General features: G+C 35.0%; 1 protein-coding gene across 1 annotated transcript in view; it reads left to right on the top strand.

Annotated features, from left to right (window-relative positions):
• The window catches only part of LOC145268168 (sodium/glucose cotransporter 4-like), a 141,715-nt gene that overhangs the window by 111,044 nt on the left and 9,552 nt on the right, over positions 1–21,119 (top strand). Inside the window, exons 10-12 of the mRNA XM_080123379.1 lie at positions 5,522–5,780; positions 11,309–11,471; positions 18,587–18,802. Of these exons, the coding sequence (XP_079979505.1) occupies positions 5,522–5,780; positions 11,309–11,471; positions 18,587–18,802 (638 nt within the window). The remainder of the gene's footprint in view (positions 1–5,521; positions 5,781–11,308; positions 11,472–18,586; positions 18,803–21,119) is intronic.

Raw genomic sequence — 21,119 nt, 5'->3', positions numbered from 1 at the left:
ACCTAGACACCTCAAAAGCATGTGGACCAGATCTCATCCCGGCTGTGCTATTAAAAAAATGCTCTGCCGAGGTTGCTCCAGTTCTGTCCAAACTTTACAATAAATGCCTTAACAAATCTTGTTTTCCCGACTGCTGGAAAACCGCCTCTGTGGTACCAGTCTTCAAGAATTCTGGTGAAAGAACTGACCCACTAAATTATCGCCCCATTAGCCTCCTCCCGCTTTTCGCCAAAATATTTGAGTCCTTAGTTAATCAAGCCCTAGTCCAGCACCTAACAGCTGCTAAACTCCTGACTGACAAACAATATGGATTCAGGCAAGCCCGTTCAACAGCAGATATCTTAACTGTAGTTTCTGAACGTATATACCGTTCATTGGATAAAACAGGAGAGGGTAGAGCGGTGGCCCTCGATATATCTAAGGTTTTTGACAGGGTATGGCACGATGGTCTTCTAAGGAAAATTAGATCATATGGAATCACTGGAAGAATTCATAATGTAATTAAATCCTTCTTAAGTAATAGAAAAATCAAAGTTGTCCTCGACGGTCGTACATCCAAACAATACGACATAAATGCGGGAGTACCTCAGGGGTCTATCCTTGGACCTCTATTATTCCTGATATTCATAAACGACCTCCCTGATAAAATTGCTTCGGAGATGGGTATATTTGCCGATGACACCACTCTCTATAACAGATATGAGGGGAAAACAAATGGACACATATCCAAGGAAATGGCAGAAACACTAGAGGATGACCTCCAATCCTTAGTGGAATGTGGACAATAATGGTTGGTCACATTCAATGCTGCTAAGACTAAGCTTGTTTCCTTCAATGACTACAAGAAACCTTCTCTACCACCAATAGCAATGGCCAAGAACACATTACCTGAAAGTACTTCTTTTAAACTCCTCGGCCTAACGTTTACAGGGAATATGAACTGAAATAGATACATTGAGAGCATTGCCAAGGCTGCTGCAAGGAAGGTTGGCTCCCTCTACCGTGCTAGAAAACTACTTATGCCTGACAGTATCCTATACCTCTATAAGGCAACCATTCGCCCATGTATGGAGTACTGTTGTCACATCTGGGCTGGTGCATCTGCTTCTTGTCTCTCGCTCCTGGACAGGGTTCAAAAGAGAGTCGCCAACCTGATAGGTCCTGAACTGTCATCTAGGCTTCAGCCTCTGTCCCATCGACGAGATGTTGTATCCCTCTGCCTGTTCTACAAATACTTCAATGGTGAATGCTCTGACGAACTGCAAACGCTTATACCTCCCCAACGTAACTACCCCCGACAAACCCAACAAGCTACTAAGTCTCATCCCTTTACAGTAGAGATCCCTAGGTGCAAGAAAGCCTTTTACTCCAATAGTTTCTTCCCCAGAACTGCGGGTCTTTGGAACTCCCTTCCGGGATTCTGCTTTCCCAACTGCAATGATATGCAGAAGTTCAAGTGTAATGTTAACAAACATCTTTCTACTCATCTCCCTTCATAATGACCCCGCTAATTAAGTCCCTGATAGTAGCCCCCTGCTTCAAAGTGACACTGTGCCTTGTTTGGGGTGAAAATTGAATTAAAAAAAAATAAAAAAAGCAGAGACAGGCTTGCAACTTCTCTTCTGTGGGAAAGAGGTTGCAGAGAAGACGAAGTCTATTTTAAACTCTGTCAAAGCAGGATAGGTCTTTGTAGCGGCTACTGCCCAGATGTGGCAACAGTATTTGTGATCTTAGGATGTGATCTGGGAGATCATTGATGTAGATCAGGAAGAGAGTTGGACACAGGATGGACCCATGAGGGACTTCAGCATTAATACTGTAAGCTTCTGATTTCTGCCCATCAACCACTGCTTTTATTAACCTATCAGAGAGAAATGATTTAATAATTGAAAAGACATTTCCAGCTATACTGCAGTTGGAGATCTTGTGAAGTGAACCTTTATTCCATACTTTATCAAAGGCTTTTGATATGTCAGGAGCAATTGTCCTAAAAAGTCAGCCTCCATTGAGAGATTCACTAATTCTATGAGATATAACTGTTAGCACATCAGCTGTAGCTCTAGCAGAACGGAAATCATATTGCATGTCACTGAGGAGGTTATTTTTGCTGAGGTGGTTGACTATTTCTCTATAAAACACAGATTCCAGCAACTTCCTCATGATGCATACTAAACTGATTGGTCTGTATTGAGAGGGAGATGAGCGATCACCTGAATTTTTAAATAGGAGACATACTGATGAGGTTTTCCAGAGTGTTAAACAGCTTTGTAAATATGGGAGCTAGTTAAAGAACTAGAAAGTACTGAAAACCTGGGGAGACTTGTTGTCACCCAGACTCCAGGGAACACCACAAGTTGTCAAATGGAAATCTTTGACCTGTCTGAAAACTCCTAGTGAACAACAGCAACAGCAACAACAACAACAACAACAACACTACTTACTATTATCACGACTTAAACTATGAGCACTAAGCAGTAACTTTAATACTGCAATCTAAATAAAATAGGGAACCAAGAAAACTAAAACCTCAAAATACTGAGTTAAATATGCTTCCTCCGCAAAAGAATCTGGAAGTTCACAATGACTGAGGAATTAGAGCCATACCCAGACTTCCACTGAGAACTTGAGGATGGGGCTTTTTGCTATCTAAACCCCAAGAAACACCACAGCTTACTGCCAGTGAGTGATTGCTGGTGATAACCAGTGTGAGAACTTTGAGTGAGTGAATAATAATAATAATAATAATAATAATAATAATAATAATAATAATAATAATAATAATAATAATGGCCGACTCTACATAAAAAGAAAGAAAAGGGAAGAGGCTGGTAAGTATAGAAAACTGTGTGGAAAACATACACAAATAAAAGGAATGGGAAAAATACATATCTCAGAAAACAGAAAAGCTGATTACTGCATAAAGAGACAATGTAAAAATGAAAACTACACGGAGTAACAAGCGAAACTAGAAAATAGGAAGAGAAACAGCTACATGGATGATTTATAAGAATGACAAAAGAATCATGGAAACACTTGGACATGGTTATGAAAAGAAGACTGAGAAACAGAATTACTACTGACAGTTATACAGAACTGTGCGATCAGAACTAACTATATCAAAGCCAAAATAGATCATATTTCAGAAAACAGTAAATCCAGACACTGCGAACAAAAAGACAAACCGGTAAATCACATAATAAGTGAATGCTGCAAACTAGCCTAAAAAGAATACAAGAATAGGCACAACTGCACTTAGTCCACTGAGAACTATACATTTAAGTTCATCCTCGAACAGCAGACAAACTGGAGATAGTACTGAAAAACAGAAATCACAAAAACTCTGGATCATGGAAATACAAGCAGACAAATTCATCCAAACAAGACTACTGATTATCATAACAGTCAACAAGAAAGAAAAAAAACTGCCGAATTTTGACCTCTCGGCAGAACACAGAGTGAAGATCAAGAAAACAGACAAATAAAGCGAACTTATCAGACAATTGAAAGGGATATAGAACATGATGAAAGTTAATATAAAACCAATAATTGTAGGAGTATTAGGAACAGTCCCAAATAAGCTTGAAAATGATGAAGAAAAATTGAAACCAAAGAGAAGGCTGAGATTATACAATGGACGACAGTGATGAAAACAGCTAAAATCTTAAAGAAAATCCTCAAATATGGAAACTAACCCACATAAACTGAAGCAAAAAAAAAAGTAAAAAAAAAAAACAGTAAAAAACAGAAAAGATAGAGTGAATTCACACGAAATAGTGGTAAAATGTCAAGAAGGATGGAAAAATCCAGGAAGGAGAGCACTAACCAGACCTCCACTGGAAGGATGCAGAAAATACTGAGACCATGAAAAGGCTCATTGCCATTCAAATCCCAGAGAAGAATAATGGTTGTTGCCAGTGCAAAAATCAATGGTAAGCGACTGTTGTAATGAAAACAGCCTGAATTTTATGAAAAACCCCTCAAAAACAGAAACCAACCCTCGTAAACTATGGACGCTAATAAGTCACACATAAGTTGAAATAGAAATTAAACAAAATCATAGAAAGAACACCGCATAAATCCAAAGAAATCGGAACTACTATAAATTCCATAAATGTACCCCCTCCATTAAAAATATTCCCCCCCACACACACATGCATATGGTTGCATTATTCTTGGCACGTACCACACAAAATATTTATAAAACTTTGTGGAAAATGAACAGACCAAAGAGAGAAAGCACTAACCAAAGATGCTCTGAAAAGGTGTAGGGAGTACTAGAATATTTAGGAAGCAAATTAAAAAAAGAAAGAAAAAACAATAGTTGTTGCCAGCGAGAAATAAACAGTAAAAGACTTACGATAATATAAAATGATTTGCAATGGTTATTGAAAAGAGGTCATTTATGAATATCAGGATTAATAAAGGCCCAAGGATAGACCCTTGGGGTACCCCCCGTATTTATATCATATTGTTTAGATGTACGACCGTCGAGGACAACCTAGATTTTTCTCTTACTTAAGAAAGATTTAATTACATTATGTATTCTTCCAGTGATACCATATGATCTAATTTTCCTTAGAAGACCATCGTGCCATACCCCTTCAAAAGCCTTAGATATATCGAGGACTACTGCTCTACCCTCCCCTGTTTTGTCTAGTGAACGGTATATATGTTCAGAGATTTCAGTTAGAATATCTGCTGTGGAACAGGCTTGCCTGAATCCATATTGTTTGTCAGTCAAGAGTTTAGCATCTGTAAGGTGATGGACTAGAGCTTGATTAACTAAGGACTCAAATATGTTGGCGAAAAACGGGAGGAGGCTAATGGGGCGATAATTTAATGGGTTAGTTCTTTCTCCAGAATTCTTGAAAACTGGTACCACAGAAGCGGTTTTCCAGCAGCCAGGAAAGCAAGATTCGTTTAGGCATTTGTTGTAACGTTTGAAGAGAACTGGAGCAGTTTTTTAAATAGCACAGCCGGGATGAGATCAGTCCACATGCTTTTTATGATACCATGTACCTGAGAAGGGGTGATTTTTAAATCATCTAGTGTGGCGTCTGTCTGTTAAAATGGAGGCAGAAAGACCTAGAGGCTTGACGTTTCACCCGTCTTATGCAGGTTTTCTCAAGAGGGATGGTAAATAAAAGCCCGCATAAGACAGGCGAAACGTCGAGCGTCTAAGTCTCTCCGCCTCCATCTTAATTTCATATCGCCGGATTTTATCCATTTATTTATTTATTTATTTATTTATACAGACATGCACAACTTTGCTATATTGATATGATAATGCTTCGATCCGTAGTTATTAATTACTAAGATTTTCTCGGATAGAAAGTCTCTTTTTTTTTTCATTTATATGTTCATATTGAAAAAGAAAAGGAAAGAAGAAAGAAATACAAAATTTTAGCTTTAAAACTGAAGGTCACATGATTTTGTAATTGTGTAGCTATCAACATTTAACTGAATATAAATAATTTCCTATATTTACATTGTTTAAATGGTTTCTTTTTATAATTTTCAGATACGGTAAACTGTGTTGATCCGGATGTTTGTGAAGATTTCTGCCAAAGTCGGTCCGGGTGTACGAATACAGCGTTTCCGATGCTTGTGTTAAAATTGATGCCGAGCGGACTAAAAGGATTAATGTTGGCCGTCATGATGTCGGCACTCATATCTTCCTTAACATCTATCTTCAACAGCGCCAGTACTATCTTCACAATTGACATTTGGAGAAGAATACGTCCTCGTTCATCAGACATTGAATTAATGATTGTTGGAAGGTAATAATAATAATAATAATAATAATAATAATAATAATAATAATAATAATAATAATAGAACTGGGACATTGTGGAAGCTTATTGCCACCCAAATCCCAGTGAAGACCAATGGTCGCCACCTATGAGAAATCAGTGGCAGACGAGTGTTGCAATAACACCAATTAATTTGCAAATGTTGTCGAAAGACATAGAAAGTACTGGATTCTAGGGAGACTTGTTGTCACGAACACTACAGGATACGCCACAGGATGTTTTCAAGAGATGGCCTGTGTGAGAGTTCCTAGTGAATAATAATAATAATAATAATAATAATAATAATAATAATAATAATAATGATAATAATAATGATGATAATAATAATAATAATTATAATGATAATAATAATGATGATAATAATAGCGATGATAATAATAATAACAACAATAATAATAATAATAATAATAATAATAATAATAATAATAATAATAATAATAATAATAAACGCTTGTTATCATAATACAAATTCATTTGCAAACTTTAGCGAAAGAGGTGGAGAGTACTGGAAATCTATAGAGAGTTGTCATTCAGACTCCTAGGATCGCCACACGTCGTTCTCAAAGAGAAATCATTGATGATGGCCTGTGTGAAAACTCCCAATAATGATAATAATAATAATAATAATAATAATAATAATAATAATAATAATAATAATAATAATAATAATAATAAAGACCGAAGACTTAAAACGTTGAAACCGAGAAAATGAAACAGAACTAACAGAGAATGAAGCAAATGAAATAAATAAAATAATACAGTTCATGCATGAGGAAAAAACAAAACCCCCAACGTTAAAGAACCAAGAGCAGAAAAAATTAAAAACAGAAACAGAGAAGGTTAACAAGCTCCTCCCACACATCCAAACAAATACAATCACAGACTTAAACAATCTCATTTACACAGACGCCAAAATGGTAAGTATGAATCTCAAATCAGAAAAACAACCGGGAACAAGCGGACCGACAAAACCTGGATGGGAAATAAGACTAGAAACCCAAATACAGAAACATAAAAAAGAAACCAAAATGATCAACAGGAAGAAAGCAATGTGGAGGAAACGGAATATTAGAAATGTAACTGGCAGGGAGAGGCTAAACAAGAAACATGAAGAACTGGACAAAAAAAATAAAAGCAAAAGAAGCGAAATTGAGACAATATAGATATAAATCTGAACAATGCAAACAAAACAGAACATTTGAAACCAATGAACGCCAATTCTACCAAAATGTGAACGGAGGAAAAACAAAAACAGAACAACCAAATCCGACGGACACAAAACTCTACTGGGGTAACATATGGGAAGAGCGATGAGAACACAATAGTAATGCCGAATAGCTGAAAGACATGAAAGAAGAATTACAACAAATCGAAGAAGGAACAGTGAATGAAATCAGCAAGGAAACCCTAAAGAAAACCATAGGAAAAATGGCAAACTGGAAAGCACCAGGGCACGACGGGATACATGCATACTGGTTCAAAAAATTCACAACCTTACACGAAAGGCTAGCCCAAAACCTGAGAAGTTGTATACAGGAAGCAAACGTGCCAGACTGGATGACAAAGGTAGAACCACACTGCTACAGAAGGACACGGAGAAAGGAACCGTCCCTAACAACTATAGGCCAATCACGTGCTTACCAACTATGTGGAATATACTGACAGCACAACTGAGGGAACAAATCTACCACTTACTGAATAACCGTGGACTCATCCCGAGGAACAGAAAGGATGCTAAAAAGGGAAAAGAGGAACACATGATCTGCTATATGTTGATCAAAAGATTCTAAAGGAGGTAAAAAGGAAGAGGAAAAATTTAGCCATGACATGGATCGACTACAAAAAAGCGTACGACAGGATCCCCCAAGCATGAATAATAGAATGCCTAAAAATGTATAAAATACAAATGGAGGATCACCAATGTAATAGAAAATGCAATGAAAACGTGGAAACTGGAATTGACAGCTGATGGACAGCACATAACAGAAATTAGCATACAAAGAGGCATCTTCTAAGGAGACTCATTATCACCATTACTGTTCATCATAGCCATGATGCCCTTGAACAGTATTCTGAGAAAGTGCCAAGCCGAATACAAGTTCTCCAATACAGAGGAAAAAATGAACCACCTGATGTACATGGACGATCTGAAACTTTTTGCAAGGACCGAAAAGGAGCTAGAGACACTAATTAACACTACCAGAATCTTCAGCCAAGATATCCAAATGCACACAACTAGTTATAAAAAAGGGAAAACTAGAAACGACAGAAGGCATGGAACTACCCAACCAAACAGAAATGATGGCACTAGGGGAACAAGACAACTATAAATACTTGTGAATTCTGGAAGCAGACACCATTAGAGCAACAGAAATGAAAGTGCAGATAAATGGTACAAGCATAAACCCGCAACAGCACTTGAAAACAAGAACCACAAAATCCTATGGGACATAGACATACGGACGGACAAACCCATCCAAGCAAGAAGACCAGATGTCGTAATAATTAACAAGAAAGAGAAATCCTGTCAAATCGTAGACTTTACTGTCCCAGCTGACCACAGGGTGAGTATGAAAGAAAAGGAGAAACGAAGCAAATACACAGAGCTAGCCAGAGAGTTAAAAGGGAATTTGATGATGAAGAAAATCAAAATAGTACCGATAATAGTAGGAGCACTAGGAACAATTCCGAAAAACCTGGAAAAAGAATGGCAGAAATTGAAATCAGAGGAATGGCTGCAAAAATACAACACCTAACGATAAGGAAAATGGCTGAAATATTAAGGAAAACCCTTGAATGTGGAGAATAAAACAATATAACGAAGAAGCGTTACAGGGAATGAAGAACACCGAAGCTGCAGATGTACATGCTCTACACCCCCATCATGCATCCCTGCAAACACCAACCAATAACTTGAATGCTGGAATAAAAAAAAAAAAAAGAGTATGAGTACGAGGAATTAAGAAAACCAAAACTGCAAAATGTTAACTACACCCACTCCCCTAAAAAAAATGGTGGTCTCTACATTGGATAGTGTCATACCAAAAAGTGAAAGGTCTGGAAGAACTGAGGAGGGAGAGCACTAACCAGACCTCCACTTGAAAAATTTTGAGAGCACTGGCATCTTGAGGAGAGATTTTGCCAGGAAATACCATTTGCTGTTGCCAGCAAAAGGTAAAAGGTAAGCAGCTGTTGTGTTAATGTGAAACCATCTAAGATAGGTGGAGAGCACTGAAAAACTGGGAGACGAGTTGTCACTCAGACACCAGGGAATACCACAGGTTATTGAATGATCGCTGATGATGGCCCATGTGTGTGAGTGGTTATAATTGTAATGAAAATTTAAACTGCAAAATCATAAGTTAACTAATCCACCCCCCCCACCCCCACCCTCCAAAAAAATTGTAATGTCAGCATCAACTAGCACCATACCAAATAGTCATGAAGGTCAGATGGAAAGACCAAGAAAAGAAAACAGTAACCAGACCTTTACTGGATGAATACAAAGAGGACTGAGACCTTGGCGAGGCTTGTTGCCACCCAAATGCCAATGGTTGTTGACAGCGAGAAATCAAAAGCAAGCGGCTGTTGCAATAATGCAAATTCATTTGCAAAAGTTAATGAAAGAAGTGGAGAGTGCTATGAATCTGGGGAGACTTGTCATCCAGACTATAGGGAATACCACCAGTTGTTGTCAGTGACCGATCTCTGATGATAACCTGTGTGAGAACTCCTAGCAAGTACAAACAATAGTAGGTATACCTCCAACCTCTAAAAACAAATGGGTGACACCAGCCTTAAGGAAATCGATGTTGTACTCTGTTAAGAGAAGAAAGATCACTCTTGTCTGAACCTTTAGTCAGTGTTACCTGGCTATGTGTATTGTCTTCGTCACTCAAGAGAATATTTCAGCTATTTTCAGCAGTATCATTCAATATATGGCATGAATCCTCCCTTTGATTCCAATTTCTCAATTTTTTTTTTTTTTTTCCTAGGTTTTTCTAAACTTCTCTAGTTGTTGTTATGGTCACTTCTTGTAGATTAATATATTTTATTTAGTTCTACTCTTTAGTGAACTAGGAGCAAAGTGTAGTATTTGTTCTGATGTTGAAGTTTATCTTTTCTGTCTTTGTTCAGTGAAAAAGAAATTCTTCTCGACTGAGGCAATTTTTATTTTTATATCCAGCTATACTGCCCTGTTTGAAACAATTGGATTTCCCCATATTAAAAACCAACCTCGTGTCTAACTCTGCCCTCGTGGGGAGGCAAGTAAATAGAAACACTAATACATATTTATACATATTTGTTTTTTTTTTGCTCATTATTGTTTTTTTTCTGTTATTATACTGCTATACTGTTATTGTATTTATTCATGCGATGATTTCCTATAAATTTTCTAATTATGTACGTAGTTTCCTATAATTATTTATTTATATACTTACTTTTCTATAATTATTTACTTATATATTTACTTTCCCATAATTATTTACTTACAGGGTGGAACGATAAAAGTGTCGCCCTAAAGAAAACAACACCACAGCTTTATTTTAAAACTTTTATTGAAAAAATCAATTCAGGTAACTTAATTATGGAGTAGAGCTGACATCTATTCAATGTAGCTGCATTCAGCCTCAATCACTGCCTCAATACAGGTCCAGAACTGGGGGCATACTTTTTCCACAAACATCAGTGGGAGCTTGGCAAATACTCACCAGATGGTGGCGATCAGGCTGGCTTTGGTGTTGTGGGAGGTCATGTTGGTGATGTTCTCGATATATGACGAAGTGAAGTAGTCCAGCAGGTTCAGGTCAGAGGAGAAGGTGTTGGCAGTGAGAAAAAGGTACAAAGTCGTAGCACTCCTTCTGAAACCAAGCCTGGCTCTCTTTGGACTTGTGGACTGGCTCAGAGTCCTACTGCCACACCCAGGGTCTGCCAGTGGCCACCTGAGTGCACCAGGGGATCACCACACTTTTCAGCACATCCAGGTACACTTTGGCGTTGACTTTCAAACCGACTTCAAAGATGTGAGGTGGCATGATGAAACCACACCAAAGACCATAACCGTGTCTGGAAACTGTTTTCATCAGCCTGGGCACATCCTGTTATTCATGGCAATTTGAAGCTGCTGGCAATGGTCCTGTTGTCATAACTGGGATCGGTAGAGAGTATGAGCTGTACAGTGGTGCATCTCTGATCTCACTCATTGAACATTGTCTCACTTTCAGACATGATAGAAGGCTTCTATCACTCTTGAGATTTGTACACAACTGGTTAATTAGTAGACGGTCTGCAACAAAAAAAATATTTTCATCAAACGGAAATGGAATCATGTCATCTTTTCTAGAGCAACAATTTTATCGTTCCATCCTGTACATACTTAATTTCCTAGAACTATTTACTTATATTCTGACGTTCCTATAATTATTTATTTATATACTTACTTTTCTATAACCACATATGACTCAACATAATTTATGGATTTTTTCTCTTCAAAGACTTGTCGTTATTTGTTTGGTCGCAATCAGTGTTGTCTGGATTCCGATAATCCAAAATATTCCTACGATGTTCCACTATATTCAAGCTGTAACCAGTTACTTGGCACCACCGGTATGCGCCATATTTATTTTGGCTGTTTTCTGGCACAGAACCACAGAACAGGTAATTATTTTTTTAATGAATAAAGTAGAAAACATATACATATTTAGTATATAAACTTTGCTTGTGACTTTTTTAATTTTTTGTTATTGTAGCACAATGTTATTGGCCCTATAAAAATTTATTTTGAACTAACAGGGGGGGGGGCTGATATTGCCAGTCATAAAATACGCTTAAATATATTTTAATTCAGGAAGATTTCGTATTTATTTTTACAAAGCCAATTCTCTATTGATTATTATATTACACCCAATATATAGTTGTGATTTCAAAAGTTGAAGAAAAAAAATGGCTCATCTGCCAGAATCGAAACTGAAACATTTATTATCCCAGCCACGTTCATTCTTTTAGCGCTTCAGCCCTGTTCCCTAACGTTTGAGCTAACGCGACAGATAGAGAACAAAGTTTTAAGATGAAACCAACTTTAGCTACGATTAGTTTAACGCATGCGCAAACTAATATGTCAGGAGGTTGAAATAAACATTTTGCTTTTCAACTTGCTGACATATTTCTGTACGCGTTATTCATCCGTTCAAACAATGAATTTTACTCGTTATAAACCATTCTTAGTGTATGATTACTATTTCCTGTTAATTTCAGTTTTATGTACCCAATAATTTTAGAATTTATCAGTTAAATATTTACATAAAGATAGACAGACACACACATATATACGGTGCCTTCAATAAGTTTCCAGACTATTTTGTATGGGCACTTTTATTGATAGTACACACATGAAACTCTAGTCCCCTTCAAAGTAATCTCCTCTGGCTGCAATGCACTTGTTGTACGGTTTCTACAACTTCTGGAAGGCCCAATGGAAGACCTCTTGTGTAAGCGTATCAATGATCCTCATTACACCCTTTTTCATCTCCTCAATTGTCTCATAACGACAGCTTCTAAGGTTTTCCTTGAGCTTAGCGAATAACCAAAAATCGTAGGGAGCAAAGTGTGGACTATAGGGAGGGTGAGGAACTGTCTTGATGCCCATCTTTGTTAAATAGTCTGTGATAAGGAGTTGTGGACTGGTGCACTCATGCAAATCTTCATGCAAATAATTTTGAGTACAGTTTGCACACTGACATCAAATTATGCAGTTAATGTCTCTATAGACACATTACGGCCCTTATCCATGAAATTATTTATTTGGCCGACCAGCTCTGGTGTTCTGACTTCCTTACTCCTTCCACACTTCTCATCATCTCTCACAGTCTCCCTACCTTTCTTGAATCTCTTATGCCACTCAAAAACTGATGCTGAATTCATGCAACATGATTCAAAAGCAGTCTGAAGCATTCCATGCATTTCTGTGACACTTTTTTTTTCAAAGTTTAAAACAGAATTTTATTGCATATCATTCTCACGTGCATATTACATTTTTAAAATTCACCAGCTGTGACAATCTGGCTTTAGTAGGGTGTATTCGAATTCCTGCTGTGGCTGTTCATTTGAACCTGGAGTCATAAAAATTGGTCAGTCATCTTATAAAGTGTATAGCAATAGCATATTGAATTTTCAAAAGTCTACAACAATTTTAAATGTTTGTACAAAAAAAGGTCTGAAAATTTATTGAAGACACCTTGAACATCTAATGTATTATTTATAAAGATTATATATACAGTGCCGGCAAAAAGAAAGTCCACACTTGTAATTTTTTCAAAAACTGCAAATTTAAGCTTAATTTAATGTAACTGTTTAAACAAACCATACCTCATTTGATTGGCCTTTTATTCTTCTATACTTTTACCTGTTCATATTTGACTTTTAATTGAAATATTCTAATGTTCACGTCAATTTAAAAAAATAACTTCAAATTGAGGAGACAAAAAGAAAGTCCACAGCAACAAATTCGCTTCAAACCAGCTTAAATTATCGCCCCTAAATCAGTTTAAAATATCCACCAACAGGCAACAAAGCATCTCTAATCGTAATTGTTGTTGTTCCAGGTTATACAACGTAACATTCAGTCCATATGCCACAAATTTCTCTTAGTGATCATCAGGAGCTCATTAATCTCCACCTTTCTGGTTTATCCAATCAAGAAATCGGCCGCAGATTGAAATGTGATGAGAAAACAGTACGAAAGACTGTGCAAAAGCACCAAAACACTGGCAGTGTTCGTAATGCCCCTAAATCTCGTCGTACTAGAGTTACTTCTAACAGGGAAGACAATGCTATCAATGCTGCAGCCTGAGAAACAGATTTGAAACGGTTACCTAAATCCAACAACAGTGCAATTTTGTTAAAAAGTATCAAGAACAGATTAAAGGAATTTGATTTGTGAGGATATGTTGTAAGACGCAAGCCAATGATTTCTGTAAAGAACAGAAAGTGTCATCTGGACTTCATCAGATGCAATGAAGATCATGACTCTTCATATTGGTCAAAAGTGCTTTTTAGCAACAAAAGCAAGTTCAATAGGTTAGGCAGTGATAGTAGGCAGTACGTCCGTCGGAGAAAAGATGAAGAATTTAATCCTAGGTGCTCATTTTCAACACTGCAAGGTGATGGAGGTTAAGTTTTGGTGTGGGGCATTATTAGTACCAATGGTCCAGGGCCTATAGTTCACTTGCATGAGCAAATTAATTTGACCAAGTACATTAATATGTTGACTGAGCATTTTCTACACTACTTTGGTCAGAATTTGGATGATAATCCCATCTTCATCCAGGATAATGCTTTCATTCACACAGCTGGCAATGTTAAGAGGTTCCTGAAAGAGCATGATATTCTGTGTTTGGATTGGCCAGACCGCAATCCTATCGAAAACATATGGCATTACATCAAGCAACAACTACGCCATGATAAAATTTCAAATTTGGAAGAACTTTGAAAAAAAAATGTTAAAAAGTGGGATGCCCTTTACCCGGAGTATTGCTGCAGTCTAATTCAAGGAATTCTCAAAAGATTGCATGCTGTCAAATTGCAGCAGGGCTATGCTACTAAATATTAACTAGTTCATTGTGTTCCTGTTGTATTTGCATTGCATTAATGTCCTAAAGTTACATTTAAATAACAATCTTTCATTGTTCAGACTTTATTTTTGCCTCCTCAATTTGAAGTTATTTTTTAAATTGACGTGAACACTATAATGCTTCAATTAAAAGTCAAATATGAACAGGTAAAATCATAGAAGAATAAAATGCGAATCAAATGAGGTATAGTTTGTTTAAACAGTTACATTGAATTTAGCTTAAATTTGCAGTTTTTGAAAAAAATTAAAAGTGCGGACTTTCTTTTTGCCGCCTGTGTGTGTATATATATATCTATATCTATAAAAGTCAACGTGTCTGTGTGCCTGTGTATCTGTGTGTCTGTCTGTCTGTTTGTCTGTTGTACATTTCCCTTCGCAATAACTGTCAATTTTTAGTCTACAGACTCGAAATTTGATATACGGGATACTGAGATTTGGGAAAATTGACATGATTGGGTTTCGGCCAGAAATTTGGCTGTTAAGGAGTCAAAGTTCAACTCTACCAAACTCCTCCGACAATTTTGGGTCTAAACACTTGAAATTTTAGATATAGGTTCCTTGGACATGGATCTAGCTTAATAACTTGATTTGAGCCCAAAACAATAAATGTTAAGGGGGTCATAGTAGGGGTAAAAGTTTTAAAAAATTGACCGTTCTTTTTTTTTTTTTTGCTCAACATCCACCTCCAAATACCCGGGCAACGCCGGGCAACGCTGGGCAACGCCGGGCAACGCCGGGCAACGCTGGGCAACGCCGGGCAACGCCGGGCACCCATGCTAGTATATGTATATATATATATATATATACATATATATATATATATATATATATATATATATATATATATATATATATATATATGATGCTGTGATTGATATGCTCACACAAGAGGTCGTCCATCGGGCCTTTATCTCTCTCTCTCTCTCTCTCTCTCTCTCTCTCTCTCTCTCTCTCTCTCTCTCTAGAGAGAGAGAGAGAGAGAGAGACAGAAGAGAGAGAGAGGGAGAGAGTCTGGGATGAGGGTTACTGTTTTCATGTTTGCATGTGTGTGTGTTTTTGTGTTTATGTGAACGTGTTTGTTTGTACGTGTGTGTGAGTGCATGCATGTGTGTTTTGTGTGTGTGTGCGTGCATGCGTGTGTGTATATGTGTGCATGTGTTTGTGTGTATGCGTGTGAGTGTGTGTATGTGTGCATGTGTTTGTATGTGTGTGTGTGTGTGTGTGTGTGTGTGTGTGTGTGTGTGTGTGCGTGCATACATGTGAGTGTCTGTGTGTGTATGTGTACATGTGTTTATTTGTTTGTGTGCGTGCATGTGTGTGTGTGTTGATGTTTGTGTATGTGTTTGCATGTGTGTGGGCGTGTGTTTGTTGCATCAATCAGACTACGCCACACCAATTACTTGTGCTCTGATGAACACTGTTGCTTCCTTAGTATACATGCTTCCAACTTACTCAACAAAATCTAACTCCAAGATGCTGGAAAGCTAATAGTTTCTAAATTCTGACTGATAGACATTGAAATCCCCTCCCTGTTTCCTGCTTTCTTGACTGTACTGATATGCAGAAGTTTAAATGTAATGTGAATAGCTAACTCGTTGTTCAACTCCCCACAGACATGATCCCAAATAATAGTTACGTTACAAATCGCAATTTGGGGTGAAAAAGAGTAAGTAAAAGTAATTGTCTTTTTTTTTTTTTTTAATTTTTGATACAATATTTTCAATCTGAAGTTACCAACTCACTTTAGAAATGATGTAATATAAAAGAATGTTATGATTTCCAAATTTCTCCATTGAATAATCTGTTTCATTTAAAAAAAGATATCAGTAAGAAAATGTGACTGGTAGGAGTATATATATATATATATATATATATATATATATATATATATATATATATATATATATATATATATGAACAAATGATTAATAAAACATGTTAAAAGACATCTTGAAAAAGAGTTAAAAACATATTTAATTTTAAAAAAAAGAAAACACAAGATAAGTGGATAGTCCTTAATCCGTGGAGTTTCGAAGAAATACTCTCCTTCTCATCAGAGGGCAGGAATTAGCAAAATGCAGGATCGGATTTTGCATTATTATATATATATATATATATATATATATATATATATATATATATTGCTAGTCTATAAAGCATCTTAACAAACGAACATATACTAAACTGCTCTCCTAAAGGAGCACGAAATGTCTGGATGGTATCATAATAAACCAACATATACTACACTACCCCTCAAAGGAAGAGGTAATGCCTCAGAATATGAACTTGTAATAACTGAACAGATAGTACACTAATTCTCATTCACCAAAAAGGGAGAAGGTAATACCTGGAGAATGGTATAATGATCACTGAGCAGATACTACATTCCTAAAAGAAGAAGATTATGCCTAGGAGGATGGTGAACATATATTACATTACTCCTCAAAGAAGAAGGCAATGCTGGAAGGAGAGTATCAATGATAACAGACCAGATTTACTACACTAGACTCGAAAGGAGGAGGTAATGTGTGGGAGAACGGTATTATACAATACATACTGCACTATCGCTCCCTGAATTCAACATTGAAAGTTAGTACTTTAGTGTGAAATAGTATAGTAAACTAAATTGATCATTAAAAATAGTATAATTGAATATAATCAATAAATATAGTAGCATAGTTTTGGCTTCAGACAAACAAATACAAAATCTCCATTAGTAATAGATTGTTTTTTCTATGATGTTGTTTCGAGTCGAGACTCCATCGTCCTAATTTGCCTTTCTCCCCATCTTATTACATGGATTGCTTAAAGTTTGAGAGCCATTGATAAGAACAAGAACAGCAGAGCAAGTAAAGAGTAAGTTTTATTTAATACAAACTTTTACAGTGGTAGTACTTACAGACGAGTTCTGCAAAGGGGAGGCAATCAGTCAGGGTTTACATAGGCTTGAAAAGTTCTTGAATTTTTACTTTTGCCTTGAAAATGCCTTATTTTTATTATTACCTTGAAAAAAAACCTTGAGAATATGAAAAATGTCTTGAAAAGGCCTTGGAAATCGTATTCCAGTAAAAATTTGTATCAAAATATTAAAAATAAAATTGAAATAAATATTCTTAAATTCTTTTTAAGTATTAATAAAAATACTATTAAAATAGTTTTTAAATATTTAAAATAAAATCGAAATACATTGTTTTGAAATTGCATTATATTATTATGGATACAAAACTATCTGATGTTTTTCATATAATAACATTGGGTAGTTTGTTGATAAAGGGACGTAACTCTTGTATCCCCAATACTGGAAATCAAAAATTTTAAAGTATAACAAACACAACATAGACCAGTCTACAATGGAGAAAATAACATTTAATCACGCTTGATTGGTCAATTATAAGTAGATCAGGGAATGCAAATGTGCTTGTCAACAGGCATATTGTTGTGTATGTCAAAAGAAATGAGTTTTGATCAAAATGAGTGAAAGTGCCTTGAAATCACACATGGCTGACACTAAATACAAAATGAACGAAAGCTGTAAATAGTTGACCAGTTTTGTTGTAAAATTTTTTTAAAATTTTACTTCTGTTAGTTTGAAGAGATCAAGGGGCTCCTTCCACTTTTTTCTTCCACTTGATTCTACTATAGTTTAAATTTATATTCGAGGGCTCTTTTAAGAATAGACACTGTTGCCTTTATGGCTGCTATCTGTATTTCCTTACAGCTTGGTTTTCCAGGGATTGCTTCTAAGTATATTTGAAGGTTCTTTTTTATTAGGCCAGTTGCTCCTGTCACGACTGGTATAATGTTTATTTCTTTCAGAGACCATGTTGTTTTTAGATCATTAATAACTGTGTGACTTTTAAAATTACTTCATGAAATAAAGAGATAAATGAAAATGGTTTCTCTTGTTATTAATTATTAAGTTTTTTGGTTTATTATATCATTGCTAATATATCAAATTTTACTTTGAAAGCTTGGATTTTGTCTGGAGAAGGCCTTGAAAAACTTTGAAAAGCCTTGAAAAGTTCTTGAAAGTGGACATTGAAAATCTTTACGAACTCTGCAGAAATAAGGGAGATTACTCTCAATTATTTATTATAAAATTATTAAAATGATTGTCTTTTTCTTTAATTATTTTTTTTTTCAGGGTGCATTTTTTGGTCTAATGCTTGGCTTGGTTGTTGGTATGATTCGTTTCATCTGGGAATTTTCTTATCCAAATGCTCCATGTGGCGAGGATGACCCACGTCCAGCTATTATTGCAAATGTGCATTACTTACATTTTGGAATAATTCTTTTTGTTATCACAATAATTGGGACCATTATAATCAGCATTTTGACAAAACCGAAGGACACTTCTGAAGTAAGTATATATACGACTTGCATTTACCTAGCGTTGTCCAGGAGATTTATTTTAATTTCAGTTTTTGTTTTGCATTTTTTTTAACAGATTATTCTCTTAAATAATATTTAGAAATTTAAATTTAATTATTATAAGTTAGTTTGATCGCAGACCCCACAATATTATTGGTATCACCTTTGTTCAAACGAAAAATATACTTATCTAAGTTCTATGGTTAATGTAGTTTCAGAATATATATTGGTTATTGTTAGTTTATCTAGAAAACACTTTGTAATAGGAGTTTGTGACATCATATTTCTGTGCACAGACACATGCATACACATGCACATACGGCTAATGGTAATTTTGTTTGCCTAAATTGAATAAAATAATATATATATATATATATATATATATATATTAAGCTATGAAAAGATATTTGATTACACAGAGGCTTTTCATAGCTTAATATATATATATATATATATATTAAGCTATGAAAAGATATTTGATTACACAGAGGCTTCTGTAGAAAGTCGTCAGACTAAATTACATTTTAGCTTAACGGTTCCCGGTACAAATGAAACTTTGAAGTCTCTGTGTAGCTTAATTGCTATATATTTTTTCATAGCTAACTACCTAGCTATACTCAAGAATTAAGCACTGTTGAAGTAAATACTAAAAATCGATGCATAGAATATTATATCTCCTTATAACATTTTATGTGAATAAATAGAATTATATATATATATATATATATATATATATATATATATATATATATATATATATATATATATATATATATATATATATAATATAATATAAAAATAATCTTCTTTTCTTTTTTTCAGTATCAAAAATGTAATTGTCTGATTTAGATGCTTGAAAATACCATAAGGTTGAAATAAATTATTGCATCGACAATTATGTAATTTCTGTGTTATAATTTTTATCTTATTGCTCTGTTTACCACATTGAGCTCTCATACCCGGATTTCCTCTGGATTTATTCCATTATAACACTATATATATATATATATATATATATATATATATATATATATATATATATATATATATATAAGAACAAGTAGTTAATAAAACATGTTAAAAAACACGTTCAAAAACAGTTAAAAACATATTTAATTTTAAAAAGGAAACACTACATAAATGGATAGTCATCAGAGGGTAGGATTTAGCAAAATGCGGGATCGGATTTTGCTTGCAAAAGTATTAAATGAAACTACAAGTAAGTAATAAGTCTTACCTGATAACAAAATGTGAAGCAGAGGGAGTAGGGTGAATAAAAAAGTGATTTCACGTGAATGAATAGTCTGGTGAAGGGTAAAATTTCCAAAGACAGTAAAATCCAAAGATGCAGAATCCAATTTAGAATTTAGTGTTTCTTTTTTAAAATTAAATATGTTTTTAACTCTTTTTCCAAGTGTTTTTTTAACATGTTTTATTAACTACTTGTTTTTATTATAAACTCTATCTCCTATTTCGTTTTATCAAGCTTTTACATCTGGTTGAGATTACTTTATAAATATTAATTCTTTAATATTTATAATTTACTTTAGTTTTACCATCTTGGATCATTTTGGTAAATTTAGCTGTAATTCTTATTATATATATATATATATATATATATATATATATATATATATATATATATATATATATATATATATATATATATATATATATATATATATATAAGAACAAGTAGTTAATAAAACATGTTAAAAAACATTTTGAAAAAGAGTAAAAAACATATTTAATTTTAAATAAAAAGGAAGCACAAAATAAGTGGTAGTCCTTAATCCGCGGAGTTTTGAAGAAATTCCTTCTCATCAGAGGGTAGGATTTAGCAAAATGCGGGATCGGATTTTGCTTGCAAAAGTATTTGATAAAACTACAAGTAAGTCATAGATCTTACTTGGTAACAAATAGTGAAGGAGAGGGGATAGGGTGAAGAAAAGGGTGATTTCATGAGAATGAATAATCTGGTGACGGGGGTAAAATATCCAATAACGGTAAAATCCAAAAATCAAAATAAAAAAAAAGTTGGTTAAGTTTCCATTTCCACAAGTAAAATCCAAGGGAATCACGAAATTGGAAGATGGTCCAAAGTAATCCAAAAGACAGAAATCTGTAGAATGATTCACAAATGGGGGCAAGGAAAAGATGTGCGTAGGAAAAAGAATTCAAAACAACTGTCAAGGCTGGGCTAATTTTGGGAGAATGAGTAAAGAAGAAGAAGAAAAAAAATGAATAGAGATTGAGTTAATTATTAGAATAGAAAAGCCAATGTCAAAATGACCCAGATAAGATGA

This window comes from Euprymna scolopes, chromosome 43 (assembly GCF_053919585.1).
Source record: "Euprymna scolopes isolate OS-2025 chromosome 43, ASM5391958v1, whole genome shotgun sequence".
NCBI lineage: Eukaryota > Metazoa > Mollusca > Cephalopoda > Sepiida > Sepiolidae > Euprymna > Euprymna scolopes.
The sequence above is the reverse complement of the archived record's forward strand: the minus strand, read 5'-3'. Positions and strand labels throughout refer to the sequence as shown.